We start from the raw sequence: 13,672 nt of genomic DNA on the forward strand, positions 1-13,672 counted from the left end.
CTGAATCTATGTCTGAATGCTTATCTAGACATCTAACTTGAAATGCTTGTAGGTGTCATAAATCTTCACAGCCTTAATAACCTAAAATATAGACTGCCAGATTACCAAGGAGATCTGACTATTGTAGATGTACCCAGCCACTTATGCCCAAATTCTCTTCTTTAAATGAAAACTAGTAGGGCCATGCAAGCATTTCTACATTACCTCCCTAGCATGCTCCAGTGCTAATCTGAAGAGAGTGTATATTGGCAGAGTTCAGTTAAGGAAACCTCAGACAGTGCCAGCTATGAAAAGATGTATTAAACTACAGCATGAGAGCACTGGCCACTGAACAGTTGTCTGGAGACGGCTGTCTCTGGCTTACGTGAAAATGTATGCAGAGTCTATTGGAACGACCTTGTGTAGCATGAGAAGGGAATGTTGCCTCTGCACTCACTGGCTCTGTACTGTTTAGATGGAACTTGGTGCATCTGGAGGGAATTTTCTTTGCTATTTACTGAAATCTGTTCAACTAGTTATCTAAATAGGAATATCAGGGCTGAATCTTAAATTGGTGTAAGTGACAATGATGTATTATAATGATGATGAACTGTGAGAAAGCAAGAATAAAAATAAGACAAGAGTAGAAAAGTAAACTGACTCTGTATAGGTGTTAGGTGGTTTTAGTTTGTTTGTTTTAACTGCTGGTTTTTTTTGGTCTGGCTCCTTCTTGTGATTACTTTCCCATCAGAAATAATAAGTTCTTATGTACTTCCACAGATTCCTCCACATGGTGGATCTTCTTCCAATGTGAATGGTGTACCTGAATCACTCCATTGCCAGAGTCCCGAAGGTAGGACACCGATATAACTGCTAACAATCCTTCCAAAAATTTTCTTGTCGGTCACAAGTTGGTGTAGCACTTTTAGATGGTTTCTGATTGACTCCAGATCATTTTTTGTTCTGACATGTTTGATACCTTGTCGACAACCTTATCTTGGAAAAATTGTTACCGCATTTTTTATATGCAGGTGCTAAAGCTAGGAAAAACATTTTGTTCTTTTTTTGTCAAATGGAAGCGTATTAGTGGACCCTGAGTGATTTTGAACATAACCTGCAGAGTATCACCAGAAATGTGTTTGTGGCTGGACTGAAAGTGGAGGCCTCCTCAAAAAACAGCACATTGTGCTTCAGGTAGAACCACTAGCCCGTCAACTGACCTTAGTAAACTTAACCTTTCATTCCTTATCTCTTTAAAGCAACGTTATCTTTTTATTATTATTTTTAAATTTCATTCTAGAGTAATTTTTTAAATTTAAAAATACTGAAATAAACAACTATCAAACTTATTTGCATTTTGGATGTTTCAGCAGCAGGTAAGGGAACTTGAAGAAATTCGGCAGGTAGAACTTTTGGTTCTTTTACATGCATTGTAGATGAATCTTATTTGCATTTTTGCTTTGAATATGCAAAAAAATACTTCAAAAAAAGCATTTTCAGTTCAGAAAATGTTTAGACTTAGGACTTCTAACTGCATACATTACTTTCAGAATATGTCCACACAAAAACATGGTAATGTTTGATTTGTGTGTTAAAAGGTCAAACAACTCTGATTAGTCTTATCTTGTTCCTTCTTATGTTTGAGATAAAAACAAGGGAACAAGCTGTGAAGAAAACAGCTTACTTTGAAGTTTTGTTTTGCATTTGTGACTGTTCAGGATCTGTGGAACCCATCGGGGATATATTACATCCTGCTGACACTTCAGCTTGCGTTATTGACCTTGCTTTTTTGCAGGTGTGAATGGAAACAAGTGCTCAGGGTCATCTACCATTCTTGAGAAGTATAAAGTGGGGAAGGTGATCGGTGATGGCAATTTTGCTGTTGTAAAGGAGTGCGTAGAACGGTGAGCAAGGAAACTGTTCAGTACTGCTGTTTATTTTGCTGGATAAAGCCCTGTGCATTAGCGTAATTTCATAGAAAATATGATGAGATGAATGCAAAGACGTGCCTACACTTCAGGAGAACTAGGCATAGCAAAACACGCAGAACTTCCTCTGTATTATTCCAGCAAAGGGACATGAGAGCAGTAGAGGTACATGGCCCTTTATCCCAAAAACTAAAGGGCGTATCACCTTCTAATGGAGGCTCTTAAGGAAACCTTACAGACCTTCAAGAAATCCCCTCACACAACAGACTGTTGTGGATGGCAGGAAATTGTATGTGACATCTAAACAGGCTTTGAGAGACACCCCCCCACTTCTGCCTCAGCAGTTCTGCTGCTATAGTATCCCTACTGCCTGCTGCTTAAATGATTTTTCACAGCTTTCTGTATACTGCGGGCAAAGTGTTCTTAAAGGCATGCAGTTGGTGGCTGTGAGCCTATGCTACTGGCTCCCTTGTGCTTGCTTCTGCAAGGTAGTGCAGTGAGCAGCCAGACACTTCTCAAACCAGCCCTTCAATATTCCAGACTCTGAAATATTCTTGGGCCTGATTTCCCATGGGGTAGACAGGATACCTTTACAGACCTGTGCTGTGTTACTGCTCTTCCTCTGCAAGCTTTGTGTCACACTTTGTTGCTAGTGCAAACATAACAGATGACTTGACTGTCACTTTCTCAGTGTATTTTTTAGAACCACCTTCTGCTGTCTTCATCAATCTGAGAGTTATGTCAGCTTCTTAAATATTATGAGGAATCTCCAACTTGTATGCAAATACTGGACAAATTCAGCAAATGTCTGTAAAAACCATAAAAGTTACAGAAACAGTTTCTGTTATTGGATCCTCATCTGCGGGTTTTATTTAAATTAAAAGATAATTATGAATGGAAACATCTTGTTCCAGTCTTAGCAGATCACAGATGCATAGATAGATGCTTTTGCTGAGTCATCCAAATGGGCCAAAAAGGGTTGGGTACTGCGGCTGAACCTGGGGCTTCCTCTACTGAAACATAGGGGAATGGATCTTACAATCCATAACTTTCTGCAGCCATTATGGCTTTTTCGAGAGAGACTTCTTTTCTTCATAATGTATCTGGATTATTTCTTTCCATTACTGAGAATAATATTGGCAGGTGCTATGTAGCGCAATGTCTAATATGCCCTTCTGGTTTATACCAGCAACTGACAATTGTTATTTTTAATACTTTTTTGAGAAAGTGATGTACAAGCATGCAAGGTTTATAGAGTAATGAATAAAGACTGGGATGGCAGCTCCTAGAGGTACTAGCAGGGTACAGTGCTGATAAAGAAAAAAAATGGCTAAACGTGATCTGAATATGCTATAGTTACTACTCAAAAAAAGTTCCCGTTGCATGTGCAGGTTTAAGATAATGCTTCTCATCAGTGTTAACATCTAGGCTCCAAGGTCTTAAATTTTTTTTTTTTTCTTTTTAATAGTTTCTACTAACAAACTCTGGCTCCTGACAAGCATTACCACATCAGTATGTAATCATGTCCCTACTGCTTTAAACACTGCAGGTCTGCCACAAGAACTGTGAGAAGGCAATACAGCCAGCAGAGTTGCAGCTGGATTTCTGTTCATTTCATTTTGCCAGAAGCTATGCATAGGAGGCTTGAGTGAAAATAGAATAGAAGAGAATATTTCAGTGGGAAGGGACCTATGATGATCATCTTGTCCAACTGCCTGACCAATTCAGGGCTGACCAAAAGTTAAAGCATCTTATTAAGGGCATTGTCCAAATGCCTCTTAAACACTGACAGGCTTGGGCATTGATCACCACTCTAGGAAGCCTGTTCCAGTGTCTGACCACCCCTCAGTAAAGAAATGCTTCCTAATGTCCGGTCTAAAACTTCCCCTGGTACAGCTTCAAACCATTCCCATGTGTCCCATCACTGGATACCAGGGAGAAGAGATCATCACCTCCCTCTCTGCTTCCCCTCCTCAGGAAGCTGTAGAAAGCAATGAGGTCGCTCCTCAGCCTCCTTTTCTCCAAACTAGACAAGGCCAAAATCCTCAGCCACTCCTCACAGGACATTCCTTCCAGCCCTTTCACCAGCTTTGTTGCCCTCCTCTGAACACATTCAAGGACCTTAACATCCTTCTTAAATTGTGGGGCCCAGAACTGCACACAGTGCTCAAGGTGAGGCTGCATCAATGCTGAACACAGCGGGACAGTCACCTCTTTTGACCATCTGGTCATGCTGTGTTTGGTGCGCCCCAGGATGGGGTTTGCCCTCTTGGCTGCTGGGGCACAGTGCTGGCTCATATTGAGCCTGATGTCGACCAGCAACCCCAGATCCGTTTCTGCAGGGCAACTCTCCAGCCACTCCTCTCCCAGTTTATACTTGTGCCCAGCGATACTGCGTCCTAGGTGCAGGATCTGGCATTTAGATTTGTTAAATTTCATCCCATTAATCGTAGCCCAGTGCTCCAATCTATCTAGATCCCTCTGCAAGGCCTCTTGTCCCTCAAGAGAGTCAACAGCACCTCCCAGTTTGGCATCATCAGCAAACTTACTAATGGTGCATTCAACTCCTGCATCCAGATCATTGACAAAAATATTGAACAGAATTGGCCCTAGGACTGAGCCCTGAGGAACGCCGCCAGTGACCAGTCGCCAGCCGGATGTAGCCCCATTCACTACAACACTTTGAGCCCTGCCCTTCAGCCAGTTCTTCACCCAGTGCGCCGTGGAGCCACTCATCCCACAGTTGGACAACTTGTCCAGAGGGAGGCTGTGAAGGACAGTATCAAAAGCCGTAACTAAAATCCAGACAAACTACATCCATCACCTTCCCTTCATCCACTAGGCAGGTGACCTTATCATAGAAGGATATCAAATTAATTAAACAAGACTTTCCCTTTGTGAACCCATGTTGACTATGCCTGATGATTTAATTATTCTTTAAATGCCTTTCAGTTGTACTCAGTATAATCTCTATAATTTTTTCAGGAACTGAGGTTAGACTAACACGTCTGTAGTTCCCTAGGTCTTCCCTCACATCCTTTTTGTAAACTGGAATAACATTGGCTAGCTTCCAGCCAGCAGGGTCCTCTTCAGACTCCCAAGACCTTTGGTAGATGATCAAGAGGGGTCCTGCCATAACATTCAATAGCTCCTTCAGTACTCTGGAGTGAATCTCATCAGACCCCATGGACTTGTGAACATTCAGCTGATACAGCTGGTCCCTTACAATTTCAGTGTCCACAAATGGAAAGTCACTGTTCCCACACTTGTAGTCCTACAACTCAGGGGACCAGGCAACACAAGGTCTATCAGTATTATTAAAGACCGAGGCAAAAAACATATTGCATGTCTCTACTTTTTCTTTATCCCTAGTAGTCAGATGGTCATCTTCAACAAGTAATGATCCAATGTTTTCTTTAGACCTCCTTTTGCTGTTAACATACTTCAAAAAAGCCCCTTTTTATCTGAAACATGGGCCAGTTTCAACTCTGATTGAGCTTTGTCCTTTCGCGTCTTCTCCCTGCATATAGGAACAATGGCTCTGTAATCTTCTTGTGAAGCCTGACCTTGCTTACAGAGGTCGTAGTAGTTTTTTTTTCTCTCTTGAGCTCCATGAGGAGATCCCTGTTCAGCCAACCTGGTCTTTCTGACTTACAACACAGTGGGACTGCCTGCTGCTGTGCTTCTAAAATGTGGTTCTTAAAGACTGACCAGCAATTGTGGAATCCTAAGCTCTCAAAAGCAGATTCCCAGGGTGCTCTGCTAAATACCTCCCCAAACAGCTTAAAGTTTGCTTTCTTGAAATCCAACATAGCAGCTCTACTGTCCTTTTTTCTCATTACACCAAAAGTTCTAAACTCAACCATTTCATGATCACTGTGGCCAAGACAGATACCTACCATCACATTCCCCACAACTCCTTCTGTATTTAAATAGCAAGTGTAGGAGGACATCTTTCCTAGTTGCCTCACTGAGTACCTGTGACAAGAAGTTATCTTCTACAAACTTCAAGAATTTCCAAAGACCTGCTTGTCACAGAAGTATGATATTCCCAGTTGATGTCTGGGAAGTTGAAATCTCCCATAACAACAAGGGCTACTTATCCAGAAATTTCTCTTAATGGCCTATAGAGTAACTCATCAGTGCTTACATCCTGCCTGGGTGATCATTAGTAGACAACTAGTACAACATCTCCTTTGTTTTTCATCCCCTCCCCCAGAGGCTCTCAACTACATCATCACTAACTGTAAGGGCTGTACAATCAAACCTCTCCCTTACTCATAGAGCGACACCTCCACCTTGCCTGCCTTGCCTATCCCTCCTGAACAGCCTGTAGTCCATCCCAGCACTCCAATCACGGGACTCATTCCACCAAGTTTCACTAATACTGATGATATCACTGTTCTGAGAGCTGACCAATGCTTCCAGTTTATCCTGTTTATTTCTCATACTGCGTGCGTTGGTGTACAAGCATTTCAGATAGGCTGCTCCCAGGAGCAGTGCAAATGTTGCATTGCCACCCTCAGGCAATGCCATGCCAACCCTTGGCTTGCTTACTGCAATCCTGTTGGTATCCCCTTCCCCCATCGATTCTAGTTTAAAGCTTTCTTCATCAGTCCCTCCAGCTTACACCCAAAGATGCATTTTCCCCATCAGGACAGGTGGATCCTATCAGGCCCCAGCACACCTTGTCTCTCAAAGGCTCTTCCATGGTTTAAAACTCCCAAGTTTTGGCACAGGCACCAAATGAATGATGCTTCACAGTGTTTTCCCATGCACCCTGAAACTGGCCGCTCATCCTTTGTTATCTATAGAATGAACAACATTCATGAAAGATAACAGGTTAAAAGCATAAGATAACATAATTTATTATTTTCAGGAACGTCGACTGTGGATTTTGGCAAGTGCTTAAGTTCCACTGAAAATGGGACAAGGGCTGCTAAGTCACTTGGGTTTCAAAACATCATCTGTGCTTTTTGGAATGAGGCAACTGGACTAGAAAAACAACCTTCCAATTACTATTTTTTTTAAAGAAAGACAAAATTAAACCTAAAAATCTAGTTTTGTAGGTTATCCGATCTTTATATTCAGTGAAACATTATTAAATGAATTTTATATAAAATAAGTATACAACAGTAGTTGCTAATAATAACAATGAGAGAGGAAATGCGAACTATAAATGCTTGTCTTTTAATTCCTATTAATTATTATATGTCATTTCTAATAGTGTTGTGCTTAGAAGCCTTAGTTGTGGAGCCAGGATCCTATTATACCAGCTGTTCTACAAAAAGAATAAGATGGTCTCTTTTGTAACGGGTGCCTATATGTGTGTATGTAAAGACATGAGTCAACAGATGGACGCTGACAGTTAGACGGAAGAATACCAGAAACCTGTCAGACAATATTGGTGTATGATAGGCAGTGGTATTAGCACACAAATTATGTGGATGGTATCCAGGTTTTTTTCTTAGGTGCTATAGTAAAGGACATTTGCAAGAGGGATTTGAAGTTGGTTGATGAATTGGCTTTGTGATTGTTAACTCCGCTTTCTACACAGCGTAAGTGCCAAAGGTTTATGAAGTGGGTTTTGCTGATCAGGTGGTTGCAGGCTTCCAGATAATGCACTTAATTTAGTATAATGCATAAATTGTGAATCTGAATTACACACTGTATTCATAGTAGATTTTACATTAGGTCTATAATATAAGAGGATGCCATTTCACAGATACCATTTAGATAACACTTCTATCTAAGGACCAGATCAGGTTGTAACTATGACAACCTTGCAGATACAGCTGCACTTTCAGAGCAGAGATCCTCTACTGCATTTTTTCAATAATGGATAAACTGAATGTGAGACATTAATCCAGTTCCTTTTTTTGTAAGGTACTAATTTTGACTAGGTGTATCTAATGTCAAAAGTATAGTGAAAATTAATCTGGAAGTTTAAAAATGTGCCTGACTCTTGCTTTTGTGACTGCCTCCAGGGTTTTTTACCATACACATCAGTGGTGGTCTGACGCGCACTGGAGTCTGTGGGTAACGACACAACACAAAATAGTAGCAACAGGGTCTTATGGCATTTTCTTGTGATTTTTAATTCATCATTAATATAAGTAATAATGTCGTCTTTGTTTTTTGAAAAAAAAAAAAAGATAATTCATTTGCATTGCTTTTTTCTCTGATTTTCTCCCCTTCTGGAGAAATGGAGAAGATTTTTATCGCTTAAAGGGACGAAAAGCAAACAAGAGCTCCTTTCTGTGAGAGTATTTACTGAAAACAGTAATCCTTTTCACTTTGTATATAACCACCCTCTTAAATGTCATGGGACTTTAGATGACTGAATTCCGTAGAATATTTTTATAAATAAAGAAGTAAATACAAAAGCTCAAAATTAGCGCCTAATAAATTCTGCAGGATTTTAGACTAGTCTGTAATGAACTATGGGGCTTTAGCTCTGCTATTCTAATTCTATTGAATTTTTCCACCAGGGTATCAATCTTTCTTCTGCTCACTTACACACAAACGTGTATGATTTTATCTTTAAAGCCTACCAGTTGAACAAAGCGAAGTGGAAGGCTTAAGACAAATTTTGCATGTTGCATTAAAGAAGTGACAGAGAGCTGTGCCAGGTCACGGGAGAATGAATTGCAGCTGGAGCCAGGGATTAATACACAAAGTGAGCTAGGTCGTGGTAGTCAGGGAAACAGCAGGCACAAATGCTGCTGAGAAAACAAAAAACAAGATCAAGTCCGTTCTGTTAATTTTCTGTCAGCAACCTCCATGGGTCAAGGCATTCTGTTACGATGATGTATATTCTTACAGATAATGCCACAATTTGTTGACCAGTTTGTAATTAACGGTTCTCATATTTTTTTTGGTAGATCCACAGGAAAGGAGTTTGCACTGAAGATCATAGACAAGGCTAAATGCTGTGGAAAGGTAGTGTACAACAGTTTGCATGTATAAGAAAAATAGCAGAAACAGCACTAGCAGCTGCTCATTAGTCATAAACGGTGGGTGTGTTTGGGTTTTCTGACTATTTTCAGAATAACTGTTTAACAGGATATTAATGCATCCAAGAAGCAAATAATAAAAGTGGTGAGTGTTAGTCTACTAGATAATAGAGTGAAAAACAAACAAATTGTCATCTGTTTTATTGGACTAACAAAGAAAATGCTAATATGTGGCCAAAATGAAATCAGAAGAGAAATGGCCAAAATATATTAGAAAGATTTTGATCTGTAAAATATGAGAGAGGAAATTTGCAGCTATGTGTGTATTTATGTAATTCTCATCCTTCTCTGTCTTGTACATGCTCCTTTTATATGCAGAACAAGGAAAGAAATTTTTGCAACCACTTCTTTTTTATGTAGTTTCAGTATCCTGTGTAACAAAGATCTCTTAACAAAACAGTTCCTTCAACTTTCTTTTTAATTCAAGATCAAAAAAAAAAAGTCCAATATTGTCTCTCCAGCAGAACATCATTTACATAATCAAAGTAAATATCTGAGGGCGTCACAGACCTCTCTTCACCTTCCTCCCAAGTACAGACTTTTTTTAAAAAGGAAGAAAAAGGCCCCCAACTGGCAGCCAAGAATGTAGACTAAGTGTTGGAATAGATAACAACAGGTAAAATACTTCCAGTTTGACTGCTTTGCAATGCCTTAAAAATAAAGTGCTCTTGATGAACTTACAAATAAAATGTATTGTAGTTTAGCATTAGCTAAAAGAGCACTGAGGGCACAGTATCAATTAGCATTAAATTCTGGATTAAAGTCTCTTTGAGAGCAGGAGATACACCGTTCTTTCAAGGGTGGCTGAAAAGACTGACTTTTTTGATGCAAACACCTTATTTTTTATGTAAGTGATCGCACTGAAATGATTCTGGAGGTAACTTTGCAACCAAGTCAGGGTTTTAATTCAGAGGTAGCCTAGCCTTTTTGCCAGTTACATAGAGTAACTGCTCTGACGTGTAATTCGGAGCTCCAAATCTCCGTGTGACCTTGGCGGAAGACATAGCAGGTCTGTATGACATTCTTTGTATGGTAACGAGCTGTGTATTACTGTACACTAATGCATTACTTGTTGTGATGACTCGGTTTAAGTAGAGGTCCTCAAACAGAAATGTTTTATTTATGCAGATTTAAAATTGTTTATTAGGTGCTAGGAGATGAGTGTTCCTGCCTCCGCATCACTTTATCTCATATTCTCTAGGTTTATTTAAAGGAAAATTTAGAAAGGAATCTTAAAAATGTATCACCGCAAGAAAAAGTGCTGGAATTGCCTTTTTGAAATTAAAATGTTGCCCATTTATTTGGCTGTGGGAAGAGTGACCCAGTCTGTTTCACTGCAAAAGAAAACTTTTGGGTGATGCATACAGCTTGCAAACTCAGATGCTTTTTATTACTTGTCTGAGTCAGCTGCTTATGTATCATGTATTGGAATGGTCCGGAGATAGACAATCAATTTTATACAGCAGAGTTTAGATGTATTTCCTATTTATTGTTCTCACTGCTTTAAAACAAACAAATTAAAAAATCACCCCCATGGGTGCCTACTTGTTTGTTTTGAAAGGACCTGTGTCTGTATAGCTACATATAGATATATGTGTATGTACGAGCAGAGGAGTGTTGTTAGAGAGATGTTTGTACAGTGGCAGAACTAGGAAGAATTCTAGGAAGAATTCCAGCAAAGAAAAAAATTTTGCTACGGCTTAGTCCTTCCTCACTCCGTTTCACGTGCCAACAAAAGCCCTGCCTTAAAAACACCCATCTGGTCCAAATATGCATGACTTGTGTGTTGCTCACTGCTCTCTAGCAGTTTATCTTGGATGTCCTAGAACTTGAGTCCAATTGACTGATGTAATTTCCAGAAGCAGCTTAAATGTTAATTATACAATAATTTCTCTGTAAATAAAACATATTAATGTAGACTGAAATCTATATGGCACTAACCAGGAGAATGTTGTAACAAGTTTGAGAATTACTGGTTTTTTTACATGACAAAATACAGCAAAAACAGCAGGGTGGTTGAAAATAACTAACTACATACTAGTCAGCATTTTGAGGGCAGGTATTAAAACAGTAGCTCAACAACATTTTGGAGCCTTTTTTTAAACGTATTATTATTGTTTGTTTTAAATAAACATTATGTGTGCCTGAGCTTTATTTAAAGCAATAACATTTTAGTCAAGTGAAACAAAGAAAGCACAGGTAAAGCTATTGTGCCTTAGTTGTAATTAAAGGATGTAATGAATTTAATATGTTTTCTATTCGCTAGGTAGAAAAAGCTATAATAAGAATCTATTTTTTGTTTGGACTCTTAATGCCAGTTTTGAATTTGCAGGCTTCCATCATAAGGCTTAGTATGCTGTGGCTGTTCACTTTTGTCTGTTGATGAGATTCAGCATTGTGCTTAACAAAATTGCTTCATGTTTGTTTGGTTTTTTTTTCTCCAGAGCACTTTGCTTGGAGCAGACATATGTTTGTTCAGAATGACAAATGATGGTCTTTCAAACTGAATTTCAAAGGTGTGACTGTTTAACCCATATATGCTGCACCATACTCTCACAAAATGAGATGCACACATGGCATGTGGTTTCTGAGTTACATAGCCACATAAAGCTTTAGCAAAAACACAATGCATCCATAAATAACCCTGGAAATAAGAGGTGAAGTAACATAAGATCTTCAGTCACTGCTGATGCACAGTGGATCACATCTACTCCTAGTGCTCTGATCACAAATGCATGAAGTGCATGCTACTAACCAGTGCATTAAACATGAATAAGTTCCAAGTCCAGTGAGATGATTTGTTATCTGCCAAAGTGTAAGGAAACTAGTGTTTTGTGCAGGTGTTGTTACTTGTTTTGCAGTAAACCTAAACAGTATCTGTGTTCCAATATTTATAAAGGAAAATGCAAATCATTCTTCACAAGAAAGGGGCATGTAATTTTCTTCACTCTCTAGTGTTAACCAAGTGCTAAGATGTTTTAGAAAACAGAATGTTCTGAAACTAATTTGTTCCTGATACCCATTACTTCCTCAGAAGTGGAGGGAAGGGGAAATTAAACTCAAGCTGTGTGCTGTTAAGATGTTGGAGCCACAATGACTAAACTGAGCTATTACATACTTTGCAGATTGTAAATCTGAACATACATATAAAATGAACTGAGATCCACAGCTAAAGCAGTTAGAATGTTTTTCCTGTATATAATCCACAACTTTTTTTAAAAAATAAAGTCCTTGAAAATAAATCCCAGGTAATCTGTCCTTGAGTAACCTACACTAAATGAGAGGTGAAGGCTGGAGAGGATCAAGAACATGTTAACTATTGATGGGGGCTGGCAGGTTACAGTGATCCAGCTCAGGGGTGGGGTGGGGGTGTGGGTCTGAACTTAATTTCACTTCATAATACTCACATAAGAATATAATCTGCACTTCCTGAATTGCTGTCATGTTCTGGAGTCTTTTTTTCTGAGATATCCCATTAGTTATGTGTGTGAAGTGTGGTATTTTAAATTAAATGAAGACAGCTGGGCTAAAATACAAGTTAAAATCCAGCATCTGACAATAACACTCTACTATATAAATTAAACAGCAAAAAGGGTGCTCACTGATCAAGAGATCAGCAGCCAGCTGATCAAAGAAAAAGTGTATTGGCAATTTCATGTCTATTCAGATAAACTTCCCTCCTCTTCTCTGAACAGGAACACCTGATTGAAAATGAAGTGTCTATTCTGCGTCGAGTGAAGCATCCGAATATCATTATGCTCATAGAGGAAATGGACACCCCAACAGAACTCTATCTGGTGATGGAGCTGGTCAAGGTAAGACTAAGGAGACTTTTTTTTGTTGGCTTTTTTTTTTTTTTAATTCTCTCTGTTGGTGAGAAATCTGAGACGTATCTAGGAACATCAAGACCTTGGGAGACATAATCAGGTATAAGTTCAGTGGCAACCTGCACTTTTAATCATGCAAATGCTCTTGTCAATCAGTTATAGTAATGGAATTTATGTCTCTTCAGTTGTAATTAGACTGTTTACACAGATTTGAGGTAATTTTGCAAAGTATGTGCACAGTCTAGAGAGAAGTGGATAGTGGTTTTTATAGCATGTTTACAATATGCTGGAGTAATGGTGATATGCATTTACTGACAGAAAACCTGCATTTAATAATTTATTTAATAATTCGCTTTAAAAAACCAAACTCTCTTTAATGACTTTATCTTAGTAGACAATAGATACAGTGAATAGTTTAAACTCAAGTGATTATGGTCCAGCAAAATTAAAACTCAAAAAATCTCACCTCTTTTGCTTATATCAGACATTCACTCATCTTATTTCCAATTCACCAGAAAGTAGATGCTGCTTCATACATGTACAGAGAAAAGAAAAATCTTCATTCTGCTGTTATCTTGTGAACCAAATACACAAGTTGCATCAAGTTTTAGTCATGCAGTCTTTTGTCTGTGTTCTGTACATACACAGCAACACTGCACATCAGCTTGATCGGCATGTGAGATACAAATAATTTATATCATCACTTTTTATTTCTACCTATCTGAAACATTGTTACGTTCAAGAGTCCCCTCTAGAACGGTTGCCAGCCTGGGAAACCTCTAAAGAAAGTCTGTAGTTGTTGAATTCATTATTTCTGTACCCTACCCATTACTTTTCTGTTCTAGAAGTTATTTTTATCTAGTAGAGGCTTTTTTGGTTTTAAGACAGTATTTTTTTTATTATTATTATTTTGATACACCAC

General features: G+C 38.9%; 1 protein-coding gene across 1 annotated transcript in view; it reads left to right on the plus strand.

The window, feature by feature from the left end:
* DCLK2 (doublecortin like kinase 2) overlaps positions 1 to 13,672 on the plus strand; it is a gene marked incomplete at its 5' end in the record, with an annotated part of 92,923 nt that overhangs the window by 63,977 nt on the left and 15,274 nt on the right. Inside the window, 4 exons of the mRNA XM_009643663.2 lie at positions 760 to 832; positions 1,775 to 1,883; positions 8,792 to 8,849; positions 12,619 to 12,738. Of these exons, the coding sequence (XP_009641958.1) occupies positions 760 to 832; positions 1,775 to 1,883; positions 8,792 to 8,849; positions 12,619 to 12,738 (360 nt within the window). The remainder of the gene's footprint in view (positions 1 to 759; positions 833 to 1,774; positions 1,884 to 8,791; positions 8,850 to 12,618; positions 12,739 to 13,672) is intronic.

This window comes from Egretta garzetta, unplaced genomic scaffold (genome assembly GCF_000687185.1).
Source record: "Egretta garzetta isolate BGI_Z169 unplaced genomic scaffold, ASM68718v1 scaffold258, whole genome shotgun sequence".
Lineage (NCBI taxonomy): Eukaryota > Metazoa > Chordata > Aves > Pelecaniformes > Ardeidae > Egretta > Egretta garzetta.